General features: G+C 36.8%; 1 protein-coding gene and 1 long non-coding RNA gene across 7 annotated transcripts in view; one reads left to right on the top strand and one right to left on the bottom strand.

The window, feature by feature from the left end:
* Positions 1-24,195, bottom strand: part of LOC134754980 (uncharacterized) — a 543,731-nt gene that overhangs the window by 42,842 nt on the left and 476,694 nt on the right. The window lies entirely within an intron of this gene.
* The window catches only part of LOC134754804 (E3 ubiquitin-protein ligase TRIP12), a 175,147-nt gene that overhangs the window by 57,297 nt on the left and 93,655 nt on the right, over positions 1-24,195 (top strand). For 4 of the 6 annotated variants that reach the window (XM_063691179.1, XM_063691178.1, XM_063691180.1 and 1 more), the window contains exon 2: positions 12,918-13,215. In XM_063691179.1, the coding sequence (XP_063547249.1) occupies positions 13,154-13,215 (62 nt within the window). In that variant the 5' untranslated portion in view covers positions 12,918-13,153. Of the gene's footprint in view, positions 1-12,684; positions 12,838-12,917; positions 13,216-24,195 lie in introns of those variants that run through there. The other 2 variants (XM_063691176.1, XM_063691177.1) reach the window with 2 other exon arrangements.

The raw sequence follows: 24,195 nt of genomic DNA, 5'->3' as shown, positions 1-24,195 counted from the left end.
CTATGCTTATATAAAGATACTCGTAGTTGTATATGAAAAATATAGTCAAATATACAAATGATAATACTTTTGATATTAAATTAATGGGTCGGAATCGGAAGGGAGGGAGTAGATAAAACGGCCGGAGTCAAGGAAGGTCATTTTAAAATCGCAAATCACCAACTCCGGCTCGAGTTGTTTTTGTTGTGTACGCCGTACGCCTCGGTCTGGCGGCAGCAGGTTCGCTCTTCGCTCCGCAGCTGCAGTATTATATAGTTCCATAAGTCTCGTGAAATAGGTATTGAAGTAGAACTGTGTCACTTTGTAAAATAAAAAAATAAAAAATAAATACTTAATGTAATTATTTTTAAAATTGCTTTCTTGGGGTTAGACATGAGGATATCACGTATCATTTGTGGTATATTGTACAAAAAAAATCATCCATATCGTATCTGGAGGAGCCCAAACTTGGTATGTTTCGAAAATTATTTTTGTTTTAATTTAAAAAAATGGCCGAAATGTAATGATCTGATATATTTTTAGGATCGCCTCAAAAAGCCCTTTCGTATGACACCACACACGATAGGTTTTGAAAAAAAAAATATTTTCCATACAAAAAAAAATGTTTTACCACTCCCCCAGGGAATTTTTTTTAGGAACTGCGGGTCAAAATTTTTGTTTTGACCTCTAGTATGCGTGTGCCAAACCAAACGGCTTACATCGATTTGCGGTTTTTCTTTGTAATTGGGGTCGAGCGGCTTCCACTAATTTGTCGGCGTCGGAGGCGCGCCGGCGGGCCCACACGTTTACTTGACTATTGAGTGTATTTTTTTTACTAGCACACTACGATGATATAAATTTGACGGAACATGTGTGTCGACGCTATTGATATGAGTATAAAGCAAACTCCTATGAATGGATAACCAGTGATTCGGTGATTTTGAATTATTGGCATTTATTCAGTTCTGTCATACATACATATGAATTTGTGTCACCATTGTGCGCGGATTTTGAGCAATGTTGATTTGCATGTACTAAACATCTAGACTTGTATAAGAATTCACCACACTGAAAGTAATATGCTGTTGATATGCTATCAAACAAATCGACTCGTTACAACGACAGTGCTGCAATAATTATCACTTATTGACCTGCCTGCCCTTTCCTACTGGAAAGACTTGATGTTGTTCATGCCTAATATACTAACGTAAGCGGAATGAAATCCGGACAAAACTCAATGTCGTATTAAATAAAAACAACATGGTAATTTTTTATAAATTTTCATGTATTTTAATAATGTATGTAACAACGTTAAATACAAGATAAAGTTTACTCAAATGCGAGATTTTTAACGGAAGTTGTGGTACTTTAAAGCCATCGGTGTAGAAAACGCAAATGTTGTCATTTTTTTAAGTTAAAATTGTATCTTCCTTAGGAAAACTTCTTTATGAAACTTCGTATGCTCTACATATTTCACATGCTCGTCCTTTGGACCATTGGTGTTCTCGAAATAATAGTTACCTTGCCATAAATTTCCATTTTAAGTGACATATGATTAGTCCCCCATAAATCCCATTATTAGCACAATCGGATTAAGTCTCACCTCGAAATCCTTCCAAAGATATGAAATTTGGTATGTATGTTAATTAAAGTTCTCTTTTTCATGTCCACACTATTTGACATTTGGGGACCTCGAGGAATCGCAGCCATCTTGGAAAATGTGTACCGTCCTGGACAAATTTGCGTTTTACTCTAAATATACGTTCTCTATGAAAATATGGTGTAAGGCAACATTAAATTCTACACAAAAAAGTCCTAGATAACTTTGCGGAAAAAATACATCTTGTTATAGAAAATAATAGCTGAATCCAGATTTAGCGCTTATACCCTTTCAGGGGATAATCTCTTAATATGAAACTTGGGGGAATATGAATTCCACTTTTCTATATACATTTGTACACGTTCTACTCCAATATCAACATTTTACTCGACTGCGACTTAAACAGAAAGTGGGTTATGGGTTTAAATACTGAAAATCAGTACACCCTGTAGCTCAGGATACTGGACGGATTTTTTAAAATGACATATCGGTAGATTCCTCTTGCCCTTCACAACCTGATTAGTTGATTACACCTGTTTTATAAAAGAAAAATTAATACAGCCGCCTTGAGAGGACGCCGAATCATATTTTAAATCATATTTTTACTTCTAGCGCCGTAACTATTGAGTGGATTTCAATAAAATAGACATCAGTAGATCCATAATTGGTACACGAGTGCTATGCAATACAAATGTACTAAAATAAATGGAGGAAAAATGTGTAAAACTTAAAAATGTGACTACAAAAACAGATTTTAGGTCTTAAATGGGGTTTAAACAATAGTGACAGTAATGAAATTTGACACCTACAATTTCAGGGATCCCTGTTTGCGTGTCATAAAATTGGAGCTTCGGGGACCACGGGGATCAAACGCCATCTTGAAAAGTATGTCTTTTTTGGTTTTTCTTTTTTTCTCGGAATATCTGGGTTTAATGTGAATACTGTGTATGGCGAAACGAAAACTTATTAAATTTCACACTTAAAAGTTATAAAACACCATGTCCCTAAAACCAAAGATATAACTCCGTAATAGATGGATACAGTCTAAGGAAAAAACGTGCCTCGAAAATCACGAAAATTTGATTCTCGATCAGATGGCGCCACTAGTTTTGGCCTACTCTCGTATAGAGGGCGTTGACTGTTTCGTTTGTTATTTATAATTTTAACGCATACCAGTGAAAGAACATGGGTCAAAATCATATAAAAATAATTAATGCAAATAAAAAAATCATTTATCCATATTTAAATACATTTTATCGTATTTTATAAATATTTATTTTTAGTTTTAAAGTGCGTCGACAGATGGCAGTGAATTTACTGGGGTTACAAAATTTACTATGACAGTACCGCTCTAGTATAAGTTACTCTATGCTAAAACGGAGCTTTCTTCTAGAAGTATGGCTCAGAAGTCAAAAGGTTATACTTAATCATCTACTAAAATTTTATTTTAAGACGGGCCAGAAAAAAATATACCGAAAGTTGAAAAATCGAATATTGTGAGTGTTGTGTGTCGACCCGGTAACATCCCTAGTGCGCAAAACGTTCAAGTTAATAAACAAGACTAAGTGCGGGTAGTTCGAAAAACTCGCGCGCCTAAATAGAAGATGTTGATGTCAACTTTAGCCAGTCTTCTCCGAGACCACCGGGACAACGCCGTCCTCGAAACGTCGGAGGTGGGTTTAATACTTATTTTACGCGATTAAGTCCCGTCGTTGTAAATAATAATCAGAAAAAAATACTTGTATATTTTTTTTACTTATTTTTGGAACACAAAAACATTATCTACCCATCCACGAAAAAAAAATGTGTGGAAACTTGTAAGCTTCCCTTGCAACTTGTATACAACATATATACAATAACAATACTTTCCGCACTAGCATCGAAATGTACTATTTCCGCAAAGATATCTAGGACTTATTCGTGTAGAATTTATTAAGCTTTAATGTTGCCTTACACCATATTTTCATAGAGAACGTATATTTAGAGTAAAACGCTAATTTCTCCAGGATGGTACACATTTTCCAAGATAGCTGCGATTCCTCGAGGTCCCCAAATGTCAAATAGTGTGGACATAAAAAAGAGACCTTTAATTAACATACATACGACATTTGATATCTTCGGAAGGATTTCGAGGTGAGACTTAATCCGATTGTGCTATATGCCAAAACAGCTGTTTTTGTACATTTTTGTCGGGTCCCGCATTTTCAGTTATTTATTTTTATTTTCGGAGAAGGTGACCTTAACTTTTCTTGAATGTTTGCCGATGCCTAGGATTTGCAATCCGAATATTCGGTTACGAATAATATTTTAATATCCGCCAATAATAATATCCGAAAATATTCGAATAATACAACTCAGAATATTCGAATAAGCGGATATTTTAGATAACACAGAAATAACGTTTTTAACTATTGTTTTCATACAAAGACGTTACCCCAACCAATTTTAAATGATTACTATAACAGCTAAACATGCATGTACCTATACTTTACGCAAATAAATGATCTGAATCTGAATCTAACATATTACTGTTATCTTTAAAACCGTACTTAACAGGTAAGGAGGGTTTATAATTATCTGAATTCACTGGTGCCTAGTTGGAAATACATCTAGTGCCTCACCTCGTGTTCATTTGTCTACTCGTACATTCAGTCTTTACCAATCCAGTAGCCATGAAATGCTAACAATCAAAGCAATACTTACTTACTCCACCGGATCAGTGACCCAGAAAGGATATTGGCCTCTGAAACAAGAGAACGCCATTCTGTCCTATTCTGCGCCACTGCCACTACTATGATCCTATAGCCATGGCCTCCGTTATCGCTTCTGGTGGTTGATTCTGAGACCAATCTTCTCTCCTTCGTACTCTATGATCCTAGCCATGGCCTCCAGGTCGCTTTTGTTTTGAGCCTATAGCCCCAAGTCATCAGCAAAATCCAATGATCTTATGTTTGCCGTTCAACTCTACACACCCATCACACATAAACAATTTTCGGACGATGTATTCGAGTGCCAAGTTGATCAGCATTGGCGAAAGAGCGGCTCCTTGTTTCAGACCAGTGACTAGTTCAAATTCGGCTGTTGTTCTCCACGAGCTTTTTACACTCATCCTGCTTACTTTGGTGGCAACAATTATCATTTTTAAAAAGTTGTCTTGCACTTTAAAGCACTGCAAAATTAGACAGTGTCTCTCTGACATAATTATGCTTTGGCAAAATCAAAAAATAGAATATGGATGTTTTATGCCTACTTCCATTTCCTTTTCATCACCTATTTCAACAGGTATAATCCAGTGCTGCGGTTCTAGCAATGAAAGCAAAAATAACTATGAAAAAAAACAGAGACTTTGTCTAAAACTAATAATCCGCAACAACGAAATGCAAAAATTGCATTCGGGTCATTTTTACTCTGCATGAGTCTCCGCCTGATAACGCGATTTCAAAGCATCCCATTAGGTATCTCTGAAACTAGCCTCACCGTTTTATGAGAGTTCTAGTAGCACCCTTAATAGTTCTATAGCCCTAGGTGGTATTTTTTTCCATAGTTCTGCTGATTTACGCAAAAAAATTGAAACTTCGCATTTTAGCACTCTAGCATCTCCGCCGTTATCAACTCCACGCTTATTTTAGCGCTAGATTTACGAATTATATTACTTGGAATAAATATTTTGGTTTCATTTATAATTATCCGAAATATTCGGATAATACAAATTGTATTATTCGAATTATCCGAATAAGAAAATCGGACGGATATTGCAAACCCTCATATCTTTAAGATATTTTTAAACGGGAAGTAATTAAAGGATCGGCCGTTTTTAAAACTAATCTGCAAAAAAATTGAGACGTACCTATGCATATTAAAGAAATGGTAATATGAATAAGGTGCGTTAAGAAGAAGAAACATAACATGGCGACGTTTCTGGTCACTAAAGGAGGTTCTGAAGGGCAACTACAGTCTACATACTATGAAGAAAATTGTCTTGGACACCTGTCTCTTGCCATGCCTGCTTTTTATGGCTGCCAAGTGCCAAACATGGACATACACAAAAACAATACAACTTAGAATCATAAGAACTCAAAGAGAAATGGAGAGAAGTATCCTTAAAATAAGGAAGATACATAAAATTTACAGTAAAAAAATTTGGCAAAAGACCAGAGTAGTCGATGCTCTCTCACAAGCTTTATCCCTAAAATGGCGCTGGGCTGGCCACATATCACGCTATACTGACAAAAGGTGACCATAGAAACAACAAAATGGAGAGGGCCGCAGCAGCGTTGGGCTGACGACCTATTCCAGGCTGTGGGAAAGCAATGGATGGCAATAGCTTCAAACAGAAGCAAATGGATTGAGTTGGAGGAGGCCTTCACCCAAAGAGGGGTTCACTACTTAGTAAATTAAGGTAAATTCAAACCTACAAATGTAACCTAAACTTATTGTGAATAAACGGCTTATTTATTTATTTATTTTTATCAGGTAATTAGGAACGCATTAATCCAACTGCTTGGTAGGGGACAGTACCGTGCTTATGCTTCTGGGTGTGACTGAACAGTGTTCTGTAAACCTTGAGTGAGCACACGGTACGACATCAACCAATCTTACTAGTTTTACGACTTGTTAAGCAAAATATTTTTCTCAAAAATGGACGCAAACTCGACGTTGCCGGTTAAAAAGTAGGTCGCGAAGTGCGTAGTTTATGGTCAGTCAAAAAATTAAAAAGTTAAAAACATTGCAGTCTCGATTTCAGGACTGCAATGTTGCATACAAATTCCATTATTTGTCGAGTTCCAAACTTTTTAAAAGTTGAAGCGGCCATATCAAATGAAGGCATAGGTACATTAAACAGCCAAACAGATGATCAGTACTTATTTATTATAATGTTGGTACCGCGACTATTTAGGTGTCTCAAATAGGTTGGCGTACTTTCAGCAGAAAAATACACTTCTATTTTTAATTAAAAAAATAAAACGGCGGCAAAGCAAATGTTTTTACTTTTGTCTGTGAAAATATATACATAAGAACGTTGCTTCTGTAAAATATTTATATTATAATTGTATTTTTTGCGCCATTTTTGAGAAAAGCACTATATATGACTCGGCTGGAAGGCTACTTGCTTATTAAATAAAACGGACTCCCAAGGTCGTCCGTTTAAAACGAATCCTCAGCCAGCAAGTAGCTACTTCCGAGCCTCGACAATAATGTACTAATATTACCACAGTTTTAATTACTACTAGTAGTGGTCTCACAGTGATTAGGGTCCCGAACATCAAAGCAATTTTGAAAATAATTTAATTTATTGTTCATGTGTATAATTTTTCAATATTACAATATTGAAAAAAAAAAAAAAAACTAAATGAAATTATTTTTAAAATTGCTTTCTTGGGGTTAGATATAAAGATATTACGTATCATTTGTGGTATGTTGTACAAAGAAAAATCGGTAAGGTATATCGTATCTGAAGGATACAACCTTGATATTTTGTGTCAAAACAAACAAACTATACCAACTGATGAAAAGGCGCAGTTAAAGGGTTAAAGAGGTATTTCTCGTTGGATATATGGATATTACGTATCATTTTATGATTAATATGTACCGTATCTGCACTTCTGCAGTACCTACAGTTCCACAAGTCTCGTTAAATAGGTTTTGAAGTAGGACTGTGACACTGTAAAATAGAAAAATTAAAAAAATTTGTTAATGATTTTATTTTCAAAATTGCTTTCTTGGGGTTGGATATGAAGATATCACGTATCATTTGTGTTATATTGTACAAAAAAAATCTGCCACATCGTATCTGGAGGAGTCCAAACTTGGTATATTTTGAAAATTCTTTATGTTTTAATAAAAAAATGGCTGAAATGTAATGATGTAGTATCTTTTTTAACACACGATAGGTTTTTGAAAAAAAAAAAACATTTTAAAAGGCCAATCATGTGCTAGCCCGGCTGAAGTTGGTTGGTTGGAATATACTTTTTAAAACGCAACGTTTTAGGTGACAGAATGACTTCGTAAGTCTAATACAAAACATAAAAGGTTTATTTTTGTAATTTAACATCGTACTATGCATAAACTTTTTATGCAGTATTTTAGTTTTGTTCGGGCGCTGTTTGGTCGCAGTCAACCTAACACGCTGCCCCTTGCTTCGCTCGTCGTCGCAACTATCTTGACTTTGTCAAATAACTAGGCGTTATTGTATTAAAAATATGTATTTGGCCAATTGAATTAGTTAAATGTATTTCAAATTTTGTATGTCATAACAATTAGAGATGCCACGAATATTCGGAAACTATTCGGTATTCGGCCTATTCGCCCATTACACGGATACAGCGTTAATAATTATCAAATTAAATACGTCAGTTATAATGTTGTCTTCGGTTACCGCGATAGTTACTCATGAAATGAAACTATGAAAACGGATTATAGTAGTAGTAGTAGTAAAACTCTTTATTGTCCAAAAAGAAACATAAAACAAGAGAAAAACGCATCATTTGTACAAAGGCGAACTTATCCCTTTCAGGGATCTCTTCCAGTTAACCTAAGTGAATTTATTAAAATACAAAGAGGTATATTCCAGGGTGATTCCCTCAGCCCTCTTTGGTTTTGTTTAGCTTTGAACCCACTCTCCAAAACCTTAAATTCAACAACAGCAGGATACCACTTACATTACACAGACATTGATAGACATTAACCATTTACTTTACATGGACGACATCAAACTGTATGCTGACAATGAGACTGACCTTTATCAACTGACTGACATGACAGAAAGATTTAGTAATGACATTAGAATGGAATTCGGAATAGACAAATGCAAAATCAACTCTGTTAAAGATGGACAAATATACCAACACAATTACACACTAGGATCAGGAGAGTTGATTGAACCACTTGACGAACAAGAGACTTACAAATATTTAGGATACAACCAATTACGCCAAATACAATACAAAGAGACAAAACAAAAACTAATACAACAGTTCCAGCACAGGTTAAACGCAATTCTCAAATCACAACTTTATTCCCGTAATACTGTTAAAGCCATAAATACATTTGCCATACCCGTTCTCACATACTCTTTCGGTGTAATAATAAACTGGACCAAATCCGACCTCAAAGCACTGCAACGCACAATTAATACGACGATGACCAAATTATATATATTTTACTAGCCCATTATGGTGTCCCACTGCTGGGCAAAGGCCTCTCCCCTTGTCTTCCACGACTCCCGATATAGTGCCTCCTCCGGCCAGTTGTTGAGAAAGGTGTCTAGGTCGTCCCGCCATCTCCGTCTGGGCCTGCCGGGTCCGCGCCCCTCTTCTGGCATCCATTTGGTGGCTATGCTAGCCCATCTGTCTGGATGCATGCGGCAGACGTGACCGGCCCAGTCCCATTTGAACCTAGCAGTCTTCTCACCGACGTCAGCAATGCGGGTTTTTGCGCGCACCGTGGTGTTCCGGATACGATCGGTCCTCTTCACACCTAAAATGCTGCGCTCAATAGCCCGTTGGCATACCTTCAACTTGGACTTCTGACTCTCTGTGAGTGACCATGTTTGAGCACTGTAGGTTAGGATGGGCAGGATACACATGTCGACGAGTTTTCGCTTCAGTGACAGTGGAAGGCTACCCTTCATCAGCTCTTTCATGGACCAGTAGCTCTTCCAGGCGTTTTCGACATATATATCATACATACATACATAAACATATCACACAATACAGACAGACAGACAGAATCAATAATAGGCTATTTGACTAATTTTTGAAAATGGTTTTAATTGATTGTTTATGACTTAATAATTACACTACATTGATATTTCTGTGAAATTTCCTGTATTAAATATAAAAAAACAATGTAAAAGTTTATTTATTTTGAACGCGCCTTAAACGCTGTTTTTGCAAAGGGGCTAATCACGTGACACGTGTGACGTCACACGCGAGTAAACTCAGTCAATGACCTTAGTAAATCTTATGGTTTATGTGCATTGAATTGATTATTTCACTGTCAAATGGTATATAAATGGTGTATAGTGCCGCAATGTTCAAGTACGACTATAAAAAATCCAGATAAATTGTTTGTTTCCGTTCCAACGAATCCCAAAAAAAGAAAAATGTGGTTAAAACTAGCGCGAAGAGACACAAAGAGCATTTTAGCGCATACAAATGTTTTTTATGTGTGAAGACCACTTCGATGTAAGTAATATTTAACAGTAAATAAATATGGTAGTTAAAGCAGCGGATTTTGTTGTATTTAGGTATTTCATGTATTACTACATAACCTCATAACATAGCTCTTTCAGCATTAGTAGGTAGTTAGTAGCATACTTTTTCTTTCAAACTAAAGTGCAGTATGGAGATACTATTCTCGTCATCGTATTCTATATATATATCGTCGTCGTATTCGTATCATCGAAATCGAAATGTTCGTAAATAAACAATTTCTACGTATACTCACACAGCTGTTTTTACATTTCTAAGTTCCGCAGCATAGTAATCCGGATTATCTTTAAAGAAAAGTGCAACCATTAATGCGTCTATGTCTGGTAGGTTGCCGCTATCAGCTTTCACATATTTCGGCTCCATTTTGAGATTCTTATGAATATTGTGCTACTAGATATACGGATAAATCGGAATATATCAGAAAACTGTGGAACAATAACTAAAATTAACTAAATACAAATAAAACTGTTAAAACACTCAAGGCAATCAAGAATGTTTACCCGCCTGTGACGTCATCCGAGCGTTGACCAATCACAGAGCGTTCACGTCCCTGATGAAATTTCAAAAAATATTAAATTTTCTTTCGTTTATTTTCCAAAAACTAAACATAATTTACATTCAAATATAGTGAAATATACTTTATTAGTTTATTATCTTTCAGGATGACAGCAATTCGTTATATATTTTTAATGTTGTCAAATACCCTATTAACGAGTTTGAGGAAGGGACAGATAGTGGATTTTGAGCTGAGCCTTAAAAATGGGGAGTGATTTAGCTCGTCTTAGCTCCGACGGCAGAGCATTCCACAACCGAATCGTTTGGAAGGTAAAATAATCGTTATAGAATTTAGAAGAAAAAGAAACTTGGGCAAGCAGATAATTCTGGGAGCATCTTAAAGAAGAGAGGTATTTGAAGCGCTCCTAATTTATAAGTGTTTTTTCCTCGCAAGTGTGTTGAAGAACGTCGTATGAAACGCGTGTGCATTGGTCATTACACACATCGGCTTTCATATTACGCGCTCGCTTAAAGCTCGCGAGCACAATATCAACTTAGCACACTTGTATCATAATGTACTATTATGCCCTGTTTTTCTGTAACTAATAAAATAATATAGTTGGTCAAGCAAATCTTGTCAGTATAAAAAGGCGGCAAATTTAAAAAATGTAGGCGCGAAGGGTCATCGTCCCATAGAAAATTTGAATTTTGCGCCCTTGTCTACTGACAAGATTTGCTTGACCAACTATAGTAATAATATGCCGCCGAACTGGCCGAAGGCTTTTGTTTAACTTTAAACAGATAAGGGCTCATCAAATTCATACTATATCCGCTGACAGACAGAAAACGCTGACAATTTACAATGTCTTGTAGGTCTTGAACATTTATTAAAAATACAAATACGTATATACTTGTTTGCCACCGACGTGGTATAAAAAAAACATACAATATGAAGTTTTTTAGTATTTAGTTTATGTTAGTTTTCTTGAGAGTCTCGTTTGATTTTAGTATGGAGTTTTAAAAAAAAGGAGTGTATTAGGTTTTTAAAGGATCTGCAACGCAACGCACACCTCTGGGTAGGTAAAGTTTTTTGAAGATAGGCAAATTATATTTTTGACCGATAGTATTCGTCATAACGATCACGGAAATGCAGCTCTTTTATTTTTATTTCGTATTATTTATTAAATATATTTTTTTAAGTGACCGAGATGACGTTTGTGAAATTTAATAGCAGATCAGGCACTAATGCCTTTGCACGTGATTTAATTGATGAGATAGAAAAAAAACCGATGTCAACTGTCAGTGTCACTTAGCTGTCATTGCCGAAAAATGTTAATAACAAAATGTTTAATGTATGTATTTCACGGATACGTACAGGAGGGCCTTCGCTCCTCTAATTTCGGCGGCATTGTGCTTATCGCTGTTATGATAATAATTTAAAATCATAACTAGGTCCATGTGGGGCAAGTTTGTAGAATCTGCTTGCGAACAAATCGTCACAAAAAACTTTCAGGGTCAACTTGAAATTTTTCAAAATTGCTTAATGACATCTTGTATCGAATCTCCTTTTGGTCGTCAGTTAACATTCTGGGCACCCAACGAGCGGATACTTTTAGTAGGAAATACGTTATATATGATATGGTCGACCTTCACCGATACGTCTGACGGATGAAACTTATATTTTATGAAAGAAAATATGTTCCTGAACAGAAATAAATAGGGTTGCCTAAAGAAATATGGTCAAGGCTATTTTTAAGAGAATCATCTTTCTATACCATCCATATCTATAAAACGCAACACAAGGTGTCAATACGATGTTTATTTTTATCGAATTTTTTTTTTTTTTTTTTTCTCTTTATTTAAGAGCTTGTCACCGAGGTGAACATGTCGCTCCATAGAAAACAGCAATACAATGTTCTTACAATTAATTTAATCTATTAACAATAGCTTTTCGTACAAGCTGCAGTAGCGCCATGGCGGAGTCTGATCGAACTCTTAATTATGCAAGTACAAATATAGTTTGTCAAAGGACTGTCTCATTTCAAACATAGACAGAGAGAATCATACTATCTTTGTCTTACACTAATACTAGCACCCAAAAGAAAAGGATGAGTATAGTTTTTTTTGTTCTTATTTACTGACAATTTAGTTTGACCAACTATAGATCTAGATATTAAAAAAACAGAACCATATAATATCATAATACTATCATTAAATAATTCTTTGAAAAAAAAAAACCACTTTTTTTGTTAACAGTTCCGTAATGTAACGGTAAACATTTCTCGAAAAATCAATATCCCTCACTGTTTTAGTAGATTTTGTTGCCTTAAATAGCAACACTGCCGTTTGACAGCGAGCCAGCTGTGTGGAATGTATTGGAAAAATATCTCGGAAAGTGTAGCGTAGCCGTCCTTGATGTGTCATCCATTATTACAATAATTTCAACGAAACGTGTAGGTTTCACTAATCTACATTTTGTGGTGTTTAGTTGTAGTACTCGCCCTTTTTGTTATTGTGCAGTGACGATTGGACACTGAGTGGATGCTGTAGGTGGGCTCAGTGGCATAGTTGAAATGTTTATGTAACGTTGCATTGTTAGGCTTGCTGAGTGTGTATTATCTTTGTTTCAGATTATTGTGTGAGAGTATCATTGAGTGTGAGTCAGCGTGGTTCGGACCGCGTCGTAAGGTGTGGTAGTACGCGTTTATGGTGCTAGAAACGGTCGCGTCGGTATCTGCTGAAGGCACATTAGTGGATGCGGAAGCAGCGGAGTAGCGCTCGCTCGGGTATGGTGCCGGGCAGGTAGCGCGCGCGGGCGGCCTGCGCAGGCCCAGAACAGCAGCCGCGAGTTTCCCCAGCGTCGTCTATGGCCGAGCAACACATCTCACCGTCGTCGTCACACTCTGCACTCTCGAGAGAGTCCACAAGGTAAACAACATACCAATACTCGTCCAACACAAACCATAATAATTATGCCTTTTACCCAAATATGCACTAAAGTCTGAGGTAGTTATTAATAGTGTGTTCCAAACCAAATATTGAGGGTAATCACTCTGTCTTCTTAAGGTTTATAGATTTAATTCAGTGGCTACACTGCACCTTAGATAAATGTATAAGGGCCAATGACACGGGGCACTGGCACTGCGAGCCAGGCCTACGGCTCTCCTGCTTGCTTTCAACGGGTCTTTCCTTTGTTAGGAAAGGCTTACCCGACTTGGTGCTTCCTGTGGGTGTGTGGTGTAGAGTGGTGTGAAGTGGAGGTCTCTACTTCAGTCACTATACATAATCAATATTAAGAGCCTTCAATATGCCTAGTCTATAATAATGCCCATTTTTAGTGTTCCGTGCAAAACTGTTTTGAAAAACGGAACACTTATGGGATCACTTTGGTCTTGCAAATCAGTTTGCGTTTTTTGTACAGATGTCTGCTTATAAATTTATGTAAAAATTGCTTCTGTATACATAATTTTCATAAAACTGGGCAAGGAAAAGCTTAATAGGTATCAAAGCAACATCAGAATGGGACTGTATGTGTTCTTATTCTCTGCATTATTTTAATTCACTATTGCTAATATAGGTATCAAAGCAAATCAGTATACTGATGTTAACTTCACTGTTTTCTTTACAATAAAGACCGGCCAAGTGCGATTCGGCCCGAGCACGAAGGGTTCCATACCATTACGCAAAAAAGGCAAATAAATCACGTTTGTTGTATGGGAGTCCCACTTAAATATTTATTTTATCCTGTTTTTAGTATTTGTTGTTAAAGCGGCAACAGAAAAACATCACCTGTGAAAATTTCGACTGTCTAGCTATCACGATTCATGTGATACAGCCTGGTGACAGACAGACAGATGGACGGACAGCCGAGTCTTAGTAATAGGGTCCTGTTTTTACCCTTTGGGTTGAAACCCTAATAAAATATATTGAATGATATTATTATCAAATAAATATTTAGATCAATCTAGTAAAATATTACCAAATAGATGTTATTTCACATTTAGCAAAGTGAAAGAATAAAAATCAAATCTGAAGCTTAAATTCATTAATGACTAGAGTTGGACCACACTAAGTTGGCAGCGATTTTGATAGCCCAGACTGTGTAAGTGTTATTTTAATTTAAACATCAAGCTTCTATGAAATTATCACATCAACTCTAATTACTTTTTATTATAAAGATTTTCATTAGGAATTTAATTACTTCATCATATCTAACTATTAGCAACTCCATTAGCTCTATCATTGTTAACAATGATAGAGCTAATGTAAAATTTTCACTGGTCTCAGGTGTTGTTTAGGTGGTGAAATAAGAGTGGACTGTAGTATTAACGCTGGTTTACTTTCCAAATTACAAAAAATACAAAAGGTGGCAAAGTGAATAGTCGTTAGGAATCGAGATGATAATTAATTATCAGAACTCATTTCATAATTGTAGTCATAAAAGGATAATTAGGTATGAAATCCAAACTTTGTTATAAATTGTATGTGAGCATTGAATGGATGTTCCAGTCAACATTCAATTTACACTTAAATAGTAAAAGTATAATGGTTGTTAAGATAACAACTCTTAATGATATTCATATTAGGACATGTTGTAAACGGTCTATGGGACAGAGTACTATACCTAGCCTACATAGAAGAAGAAGTGTTTTGTATTCTTGTCTTGATCAAGGGGCTTGTTTCTTTATGAGCAGGTTTACAACTTTCTGTAGCATATAATATAGCACAGTAAGCCGTTATGGAGCCGATATTAACATTAAACTTCAAGTCATATTCATTCTCATAAGTGCAAACGCCATAAGATATTATCAACAAATTTCCCAACTTTAAAGTCATTTTTAAACAAAGCATAAAGTTAACCATGTTACATTTGTGACAACTCTATATATTCAATAACAATAGTGACATAATAAGGGCACTGCAATGATTAGAGATGAATTGGGAAAAATGCTCTGTCAGAAACCGGACTTTGATTAAATAGAATGATGGCAAGTTCATCACACCTACACTGTATATCAGCATCAAAAGTAATTAATGAAATAACCCACCAAAAGTATCTGCCACCCTCGAATACTTTTCGAAAGAGACATATATCTCAACACTTCCTATTCAAAAGTACTTATGTGACACAGTCTAATTGTTCTACATATACAGACATATCTATTTTTGTTATTTTAAGCTGTTAGAGAATGTTACGTTACTTTTGACGCATAGTCTGATACGTTACTTTTGACGCTTACTGTACACGCCTTCCCATGTCAAATATATGACAAACTCATCCCTGCAGCTGCATGTAATATGGATATTGAAAACTAGGTACCTACCTCATTGTTTGAAATAAAGGAAACATTTTAAAAGTCTCTTCCTCGGATGAGACACGAACTCGCGCTACCACCTGACCTGACCTACCGCGACTTACGCCCGTACGGCCTTACTTACTTAATTAGATAACATATAAAACTACCTAATTTTATATTATTTCTTTCTAACATTGTGGTTTCCTCAGCAGACGTGAGTGCTTAAGTACAAGATAAATTTATGTACTTCCCTATTAGTTTTATTTATAAATATTATCTATTATTGATCCCATAAAATAATTAATGTATGTGTTTGTTTTTATTTTTTGTTTAATAACATTTTTAATAATTTAAAGGCATGATGAGGATGTCTGACCTGAAGTTTCATGTTAATATCGATTCTATAGCTAACTACTCCATTCATTTCAGTATTTAAATAGGAACGTATCACGTATACTTGAAACCAGGCTTTTTTCCAAAATATCATTCAAATTATACATCACTTTGTAAAAAAACATACACACACAGTCACATTACTTACTTCCATTGCTGTTGGGTCTATTTACTCCACTTAAAGGTGTTTTATTATAGCAGTGGAGGCGGCGATGCTAAATGTGTAGTAACTCGAGCGTCGTAGAAACTATTGGAATCGAAAGATTAGATGATAGAAAGAAAAAACGCATTTAACTGATTTGCAAGACCGAAGTGATCCCATAAGTGTTCCGTTTGACAAAACAAAGTTTTGCACGGAACACTAAAAAATGTTACATAATATTTTCTTTTTTAGCGAGCAGGAAAGCGTCTACAGATTTTTTTAAATGTAAAAAAAAAACACCATGTGTAGTTACTCGAGCGCGTCAGTTATTGGTAGTGTCAGTCGCGCAACATGTCTCTGATCACAAGGGTGTGTTAATCTGCCGGTTTACATAGGCAGGGTGGAAAATTTGTAAAAAAATAATTTACTCGAGCGCGTCAGATATTCAAAGGGGTTGTTAAATGGACCCTACAAAAGTGTATATATCAAATATCAATATAGGCCAAGCAATAAGAAGGTATAGAGGGAAATGCTAGGAACACAATTTTTGACTTCGTAGCTGTGTTTGGACTAGTTAGGAGATGAAGATATCAAAAGTCCCCGGCCGTAACCCTGGTGCTGAGAGGAGAGGGGGGTTTGAAGGTTAAATTTTTCGGTGTTTCGATTATATCTCGGACACTATGCGTCTGAGCGACATGGCCACTTATACAAAATAAAAGTGATTTAATTTGTTACAAGTTTTATTAGGTTGAGTTTTATGATATCTTGTATAGTTTTGAGATATCCGCTCTTATTGCAACAACTAAAAATATAAATCACAATTATATTTTACACCCGTAAGTTATACGTAACCTAGATAAAATTTATAAAAGAGCTTAATTTACAAATAGGAGTCAGCGATAGCGAAAAAGTTAAAGGGAAAAAGAGCTGGGTGCACTACTTCATAAACGATTTCTGACACTCCTGCTTGCTCAAATCGGCAGATTTTTTAAATTTATTTATTCTTGCTTTATTCCCTTTAAAATAAAATGAAAATCGAGCGCGCTCGAGTAAGTCAAGGTCGCGATTTTTTTTTTCAATTTTGTGACCCTGCCACTCGCTTAAGGATCGCTAAAATCGTCAAATTATTGAAAAGGCCACTATTTAACCAGTAATTAATCCACCATCCATCCATTTGTTCCGAAGTCATGGGTTATTTATTTTTTGTATTTATTTATTTATTTTAAACTTTATTGCATAATTTAAAAAAACGAACATTTTGCGTTGATCTGTGTCGTGTTAGATGTCCCCTGGTATTTATTTATTAAAAACAAATTCATTAATATAGTGCGACATAAAATAGGAGAACTTGTTCATAGATGGCAACACCAGTCTCTCTCGCTATAACGTAATTCCGTAAGGAATTCGTTTAGGAGGTGCAAGCGCGCACTGCTCGCCCTTAGAGCTGGTCAAAGACGCCTAGTCTAACTAAGATGGCAAAATAGTAGAAATATAATTTTTAAGAAAAAAAACCGACTTCAATGGGGGATGCCGTTGAAAGATTACTTATTGTTGATGGTGCACGAGAGATTCCAGACGATGGATTGAAAAAGACAGCATCTTTTGCCTAATTATGTAGAAAAGGAGGTAAAACCACCCACTTTTCTAGTAGCATTTCGGTTCTAGGGTCACAGTTCTAACCTAACCTAACCCACTTTTCTGATAGCATTTCGTTTCTGTAAGGGTCACAGTTCTAACCTAACCTAACCTACTTTTCTGATAGTTTTGTTCTGTGAGAATCGCGGTTGAATGTCCATGTCTGGCTGTCCGGGTCTAAGTTTGGGCCCAAGTTCGGTCTGTGTCCGGGTCCGAGTTGGGATCCGGGTTCAAGCCCGGGTCCAAGTTTGTGTCTGGATCGATAACGAAGAGAACAAATCGCCAAACGTGAACTATGTGTCACTGAAGAGTTCCATTCTGATCATCATCAGCAGTTCCACTTCATCAAATGTCACTTTTTTTAATGTAAATGCTGGATTTGTTGATAAAAATACAAAAATCACTATATGTATGCCTTTCACATTTGAGGAGTTCCCTCAGTTCCTCGTGGATCCCATCATCAGAACTCGAGCTTGACAAAAATGTGTCTTGAAAACTTAAGTTGCTTAACAAACATAACGAAGAGGACAAATCGCCAAACGTGAACTATGCGTCATTGAAGAGTTTTGTTCTGATCATCATCAGCAGTTCCAATTCATCAAATGTCACTTTTTTAAATGGAAATGCTGGATTTGTTGATGAAAATACAAAAATCACTATATGTATGCCTTTCACATTTGAGGAGTTCCCTCGATTCCTCATGGATCCCATCATCAGAACTCGAGCTTGACAAAAATGTGTTTTGAAAACCTAACTTGCTTAACAAACATAACGAAGAGGACAAATCGCCAAACGTGAACTATGCGTCATTGAAGAGTTCCGTTCTGATCATCATCAGCAGTTCCACTTCATCAAATGTCACATTTTTAAATGTAAATGCTTGATTTCTTGATGAAAATACTAAAATCACTATATGTATACCTTTGACATTTGAGGAGTTCCCTCGATTCCTCATGGATCCCATCATCAGAACTGCGTTTTGACAAAAACGGGACCAATCTGTATGTATGTACTTACAATCAAAAAAAGAATTTTCAAAATCGGTCCAGTAATGACGGAGTTATGGAGTAACGAACATTAAAAAAAAAAAACAAAAAAAAACATACAACCGAATTGAGAACCTCCTCCTTTTGAAATCTTGAAGTCGGTTAAAAAATTAAATAAAAAGGAACTACTTATGTAAAAATATCCCATACTAAATTGTTGCCATGCCATTGCCATTATTACGTCAAAAATGTGACAGTTACGTAGAAAGTGGCGCCCTCATTTAATTTCTACTATTTTTAACCGACTTCATGATTTCAAAAGGAGGTTATCAATTCGGTTTTTTTTTAATGTTTGTTACTCCATAACTCCGTCATTTCTGGACCGATTTTTATATTTTTTTTTTATTGTAAGTATATACATACAGATTGGTCCCGTTTTTGTCGAAACGCAGTTCTGATGATGGGATCCATGAGGAATCGAGGGAACTCCTCAAATGTTAAAGGCTTACATATAGTGATTTTAGTATTTTTATTAACAAATCAAGCACTTACATTTAAAAAAGTGACATTTGATGAAGTGGAACTGCTGATGATGATCAGAACGGAACTCTTCAATGACGCATAGTTCACGTTTGGCGATTTGTCCTCTTCGTTATGTTTGTTAAGCAAGTTAGGTTTTCAAGAAACGTTTTTGTCAAGCTCGAGTTCTGATGATGGGATCCATGAGGAATCGAGGGAACTCCTCAAATGTGAAAGGCATACATATAGTAATTTTTGTATTTTTATCAACAAATCCAGCATTTCCATTTTAAAAAGTGACATTTGATGAAGTGGAACTGCTGATGATCATCAGAATGGAACTCTTTAATGACGCATAGTTTACGTTTGGCGATTTGTCCTCTTCTTTATGTTTGTTAAGCAACTTAAGTTTTTAAGGCATATTTTTGTCAAGCTCGAGTTCTGATGATGAGACCCATGAGGAACCGAGGGAACTCCTCAAATGTGAAATGCATACATATTGTGATTTTTGTATTTTCATCAACAAATCCAGCATTTACATTTAAAAAAGTGACATTTGATTAAGTGGAACTGCTGATGATGATCAGAATGTAACTTTAATGACACATAGTTCACGTTTGGCGATTTGTTCTCTTCCTTATGGACCCAGACCCAAACTTGGACCCGGACTCGGACCCGGACCCGGGTCTGGACATGGACCCCAACTCGGATCCGGACCCGGACCGAACTCTGACCCAAACTTGGACCCGGACAGCCGGACACGGACCCAGACTCGGATTCGGACCCAGACTCGGATCCGGACCCAGACCCGGACCCGGAAATGTTACTAGAAAAGTGGGTTAGGTTAGAACTGTGACCCTTACAGAAACGAAATTCTATCAGAAAAGTAGGTTAGGTTAGAACTGCGACCCTTACAAAAACGAAATGCTACTAGAAAAGTGGGTGGTTTTACCTCCTGTTCTACATTATTAGGCAATATTATAATAATTAGGCAATTAGGCAAAATTAGTCAAAAGATGGATTAGGATAATTACGCAAAATATGCTGTCTATTTCATTGTCTGGAATCTAAGAGTGCACCATCAATAATAAGTAAACTTTCAGCGGCATCCCCCATTGAAGTCGGTTTTTTTTTCTTAAAAATTTTTTTATATGTGATAGTCAGCAAACGAGCAGACGAGCCGCCTGATGGGAAGCAGTCATCGTTGCCCATGGACGTAAGCAACATCACAGGAGCCACTTAAGCATTGCCGACCCTTGAGAACCCTAAATACCCGCTTCTTGAAGAATCCCATGTCGTAGCACAAAGGAAATACCTCAGGAGGCAACTCATTCCACATTCTGCACGTTCTGGGAAGAAACGAGCGAGATGCCCGCTTATTCATGGTGTGCCATGTGTCTAAGAAGTGAGGATGAGCTTTGCTCCTTTGGCGGGAGGTGCGGTGATAGAAACGAGACGATGGCACCAGATCAAAAAGTTCTTCGGAACATTCCCCATTTAGTACTAGCGGTTACGGCGATATTTGCATCGAAAGCTGCACTTGATGCAGAAGGCAAGCCGCTTTGCCCAGTAATACTAGGGACCAATCTGAATGATTACATCCGAGGAAACACAAATGTCATCCACTAGAATTCAAGATGGCGGACCTTTTCCAAAATGGCGGCTGCAAAATTTAAAAAAATTGTAGACACAAAACGGGTGCACCGATTTTAGTGATTGATATATCAATCAATTCGTATTGACACCTGTAATCGGAAAAAAAATACCATTAAAGAAATTAAAGATGGCGGCCGAACATTAAGAAAATTATGTTTCTTTTTCCTCTTTTTTTTCCTTCTACTGAAAATAACAACTAAATGGTCTATGGTATGGTCGCATATTCTTTCATTTAAATGAAACCTGATAATATTAGCTACAAAATAAAATAAAAAACTTGACAATCCGTTGAGTAGTTTTTTAACTATACGCATTTCAAAAAGCGCGTAACCCCCGTCCGAAACGGCCCCCTCGCGTCAAAACTGACAACTTTGATGATATTTCTTTATATTTAAAGGTAAAAAAAGAAAATAATACATATTTACTTTATTGAGCTATAAATAAATGTATTGCCGCTTATTATTTGTAACGTTCCACGGAAAAAGGAACCTTATGGAGGCTGGCGCTTACGTCGCATAGCACCGCGATAGTATTGGAGCGGCGTTAATAATAGCTTAAGCGCCAACCGCCATAAGGTACCTTTACCCGTGGGACGTCACATTTACTCCTCTTTATCATCTTGGTCCGATGTAAAAAAAAAAGAAAATTCATATGAAATCAGAACAAAATATACCTACGTAATCTAATTAAATTGAATATATAGAAATGAACTACGCCAAACTGTCCCGCCCCTCCATTACTATTTCAGTGTGTGTAGTATTGAAATAGTAATAGAGGGGCGGGACAGTTTGGCGTAGTTTATCTATAAGTACCTTTCATTTTTGCAGTTGCCTTTGCATGTGCTGATGTGCTGCATTCTGCATTGCACTGTGCAGGGTAGACCCACCCTCCGACGCGCTGCGCTGCATGTTTCGCAACCTCTTTCGCATATGCCTCTGTGACATTGCCATCCTCTTGGGGTTGGAAGTCATCTAATGACAGTTGGGAACCGCAATGGTCTGAAGCCAGGGAGATATGGCTTGAATTATCATACCTGGACCATTGCGGCTGTAAAAAAGGTTGCGAAACAATGTGCTGCACGTGTCGGAGGGTGGGTCTACCCTGCACAGTGCAATGCAGAATGCAGCATATGGCATATGCAAAGGCAACTGCAAAAACGAAAGGTACTTATAGATAAACTACGCCAAACTGTCCCGTCCCTCCATTACTATTTCAATACTACACACATTCTTCTTCTTTTTCTTCTACCTAAGCCTTTTCCCATTATCTGGGGTCGGCTCTCCTTGTCCTCTTTCTCCACACAGGACGATTATGTGCTGTTCCGGCGTCAATATTTGTGTTTTTCAGGTCAGTTTGGACCGTTGTCAGCCAAGTAGCAGGGCGTCTTCCACGGCCCCGTTTCGTCGTTGGTAGATCCAATGCCACTCGTGCCATGTGATCTAAAGACCGCCTGATTACGTGACCGTACCAGCGTAGTCGCTTTTCCTTCAGCTTTTCTTCAATAGGAGCGATTTTAAAACTGCCTCTCACGTATTCGTTACGGATCCTATCCCTCCGGGTGACTCCAGCTGACCAGCGAAGTATGCGCATATCTGTTGTATGCAGTTTTTGAACGTGTTGTTTTGTTGATGCCCAGCATTCGGTTCCATAAAGTATGGCGGGTCGTACTGCAGTTTTATATAATTTACCCTTTATTTTTAAAGGCATTCTGTTATCACACAACACCGGTCAACTGCCTCCACTTCATCCAGCCTACTGTGGTTCTATGAGTTAAGCGAGGTTTAGACTAGCAAGAACTTGCATGCAATTTACGTTACATTGCTGACTACTAAGGTAAACTGCATTCAACATGTTTACCAGATACCGCAATGTAATGAAAATTGCATGCAAGTTCTTGCTAGTCTAAACCTCGCTTTACGTCTCTATCAATTTTACCATCGTTGCTGATTATCGACTAAGTATTTAAATTCTTTCACTGTAGGCAGTGGGACATCATTTATGTAGAGCTTGATTGAGTTGGGATCTGTTGTACCGTCAAACAAACATGACATGTGTTCTGTTTTCTTACGGCTTACTCAAACCATTTTCCTCTAATGATTTAGTCCAAATGTTTAGTTGATTTTGGAGGTCTTCGACATTATCTGATATTAGGGCGACGTCATCAGCATATAATATGTTCCATGGCACTGGTTTTTGGTGAGCCCTTGTTAGGTAATCTATGGTGACGTTAAATAATAACGGGCTTAATATTGACCCATGATGGACTCCGTTGCTTATTTCAAACTTTTCACAGGTTCCAGATGGATTACTATCTGGGTGGTGACATTGGTATACATATCCTGAATTAATGCTATATACTATTCAGGTACTTCATGAAACCTCAATACTACACACATTGAAATAGTAATGGAGGGACAGTTTGGCGTAGTTCATTTCTATATATTCAATTTAATTATATTCGGTAGGTATATTTTGTTAAGATATCATATGAATTGCCTTTTTTTTACAGTTCAACCACATCGGACGAAGATGATAAAGAGGAGTAAATGTGACGTCCCACGGGTAAAGGTACCTTATGGCGGTTGGCGCTTAAGCTATTATTAACGCCGCTCCAATACTATCGCGGTGCTATGCGACGTAAGCGCCAGCCTCCATAAGGTTCCTTTCTCCGTGGAACGTCACAAATAATAAGCGGCAATACATTTATTTATAGCTCAATAAATAAAGTAAATATGTATTATTTTCTTTTTTACCTTTAAATATAAAGAAATATCATCAAAGTTGTCAGTTTTGACGCGAGGGGCCCGTTTAGGACGGGAGTTACGCGCTTTTTGTAATGCGTATAGTTAAAAAACTACTCAACGGATTGTCAAGTTTTTTATTTAATTTTGTAGCTAATATTATCAGATTTCATTTAAATGAAAGAATATGTGACCATACTAAAGAACATTTAGTTGTTATTTTCAGTAGCAGGAAAAAAATGAAGAAAAAAAAACATAATTTTCTTAATATTCGGCCGCCATCTTTAATTTCTTAAATGGTATTTTTTTTCCGATTACAGGTGTCAATACGAATTGATTGATATATCAATCACTAAAATCGGTGCACCCGTTTTGTGTCTACAATTTTTTTAAATTTTGCAGCCGCCATCTTGAATTCTAGTGGATGAAATTTGTGTTTCCTCGGATGAAATCATTCAGATTGGTCCCTAGTATCACTGGGCAAAGCGGCTTGCTTTCTGCATTAAGTGGAGTTTCATTTTGCTAACCGCTATAGCTAA

This window comes from Cydia strobilella, chromosome Z (assembly GCF_947568885.1).
Source record: "Cydia strobilella chromosome Z, ilCydStro3.1, whole genome shotgun sequence".
Lineage (NCBI taxonomy): Eukaryota > Metazoa > Arthropoda > Insecta > Lepidoptera > Tortricidae > Cydia > Cydia strobilella.
Note: the sequence above shows the minus strand (reverse complement) of the source record. Positions and strands in the feature narration are given on the sequence as shown.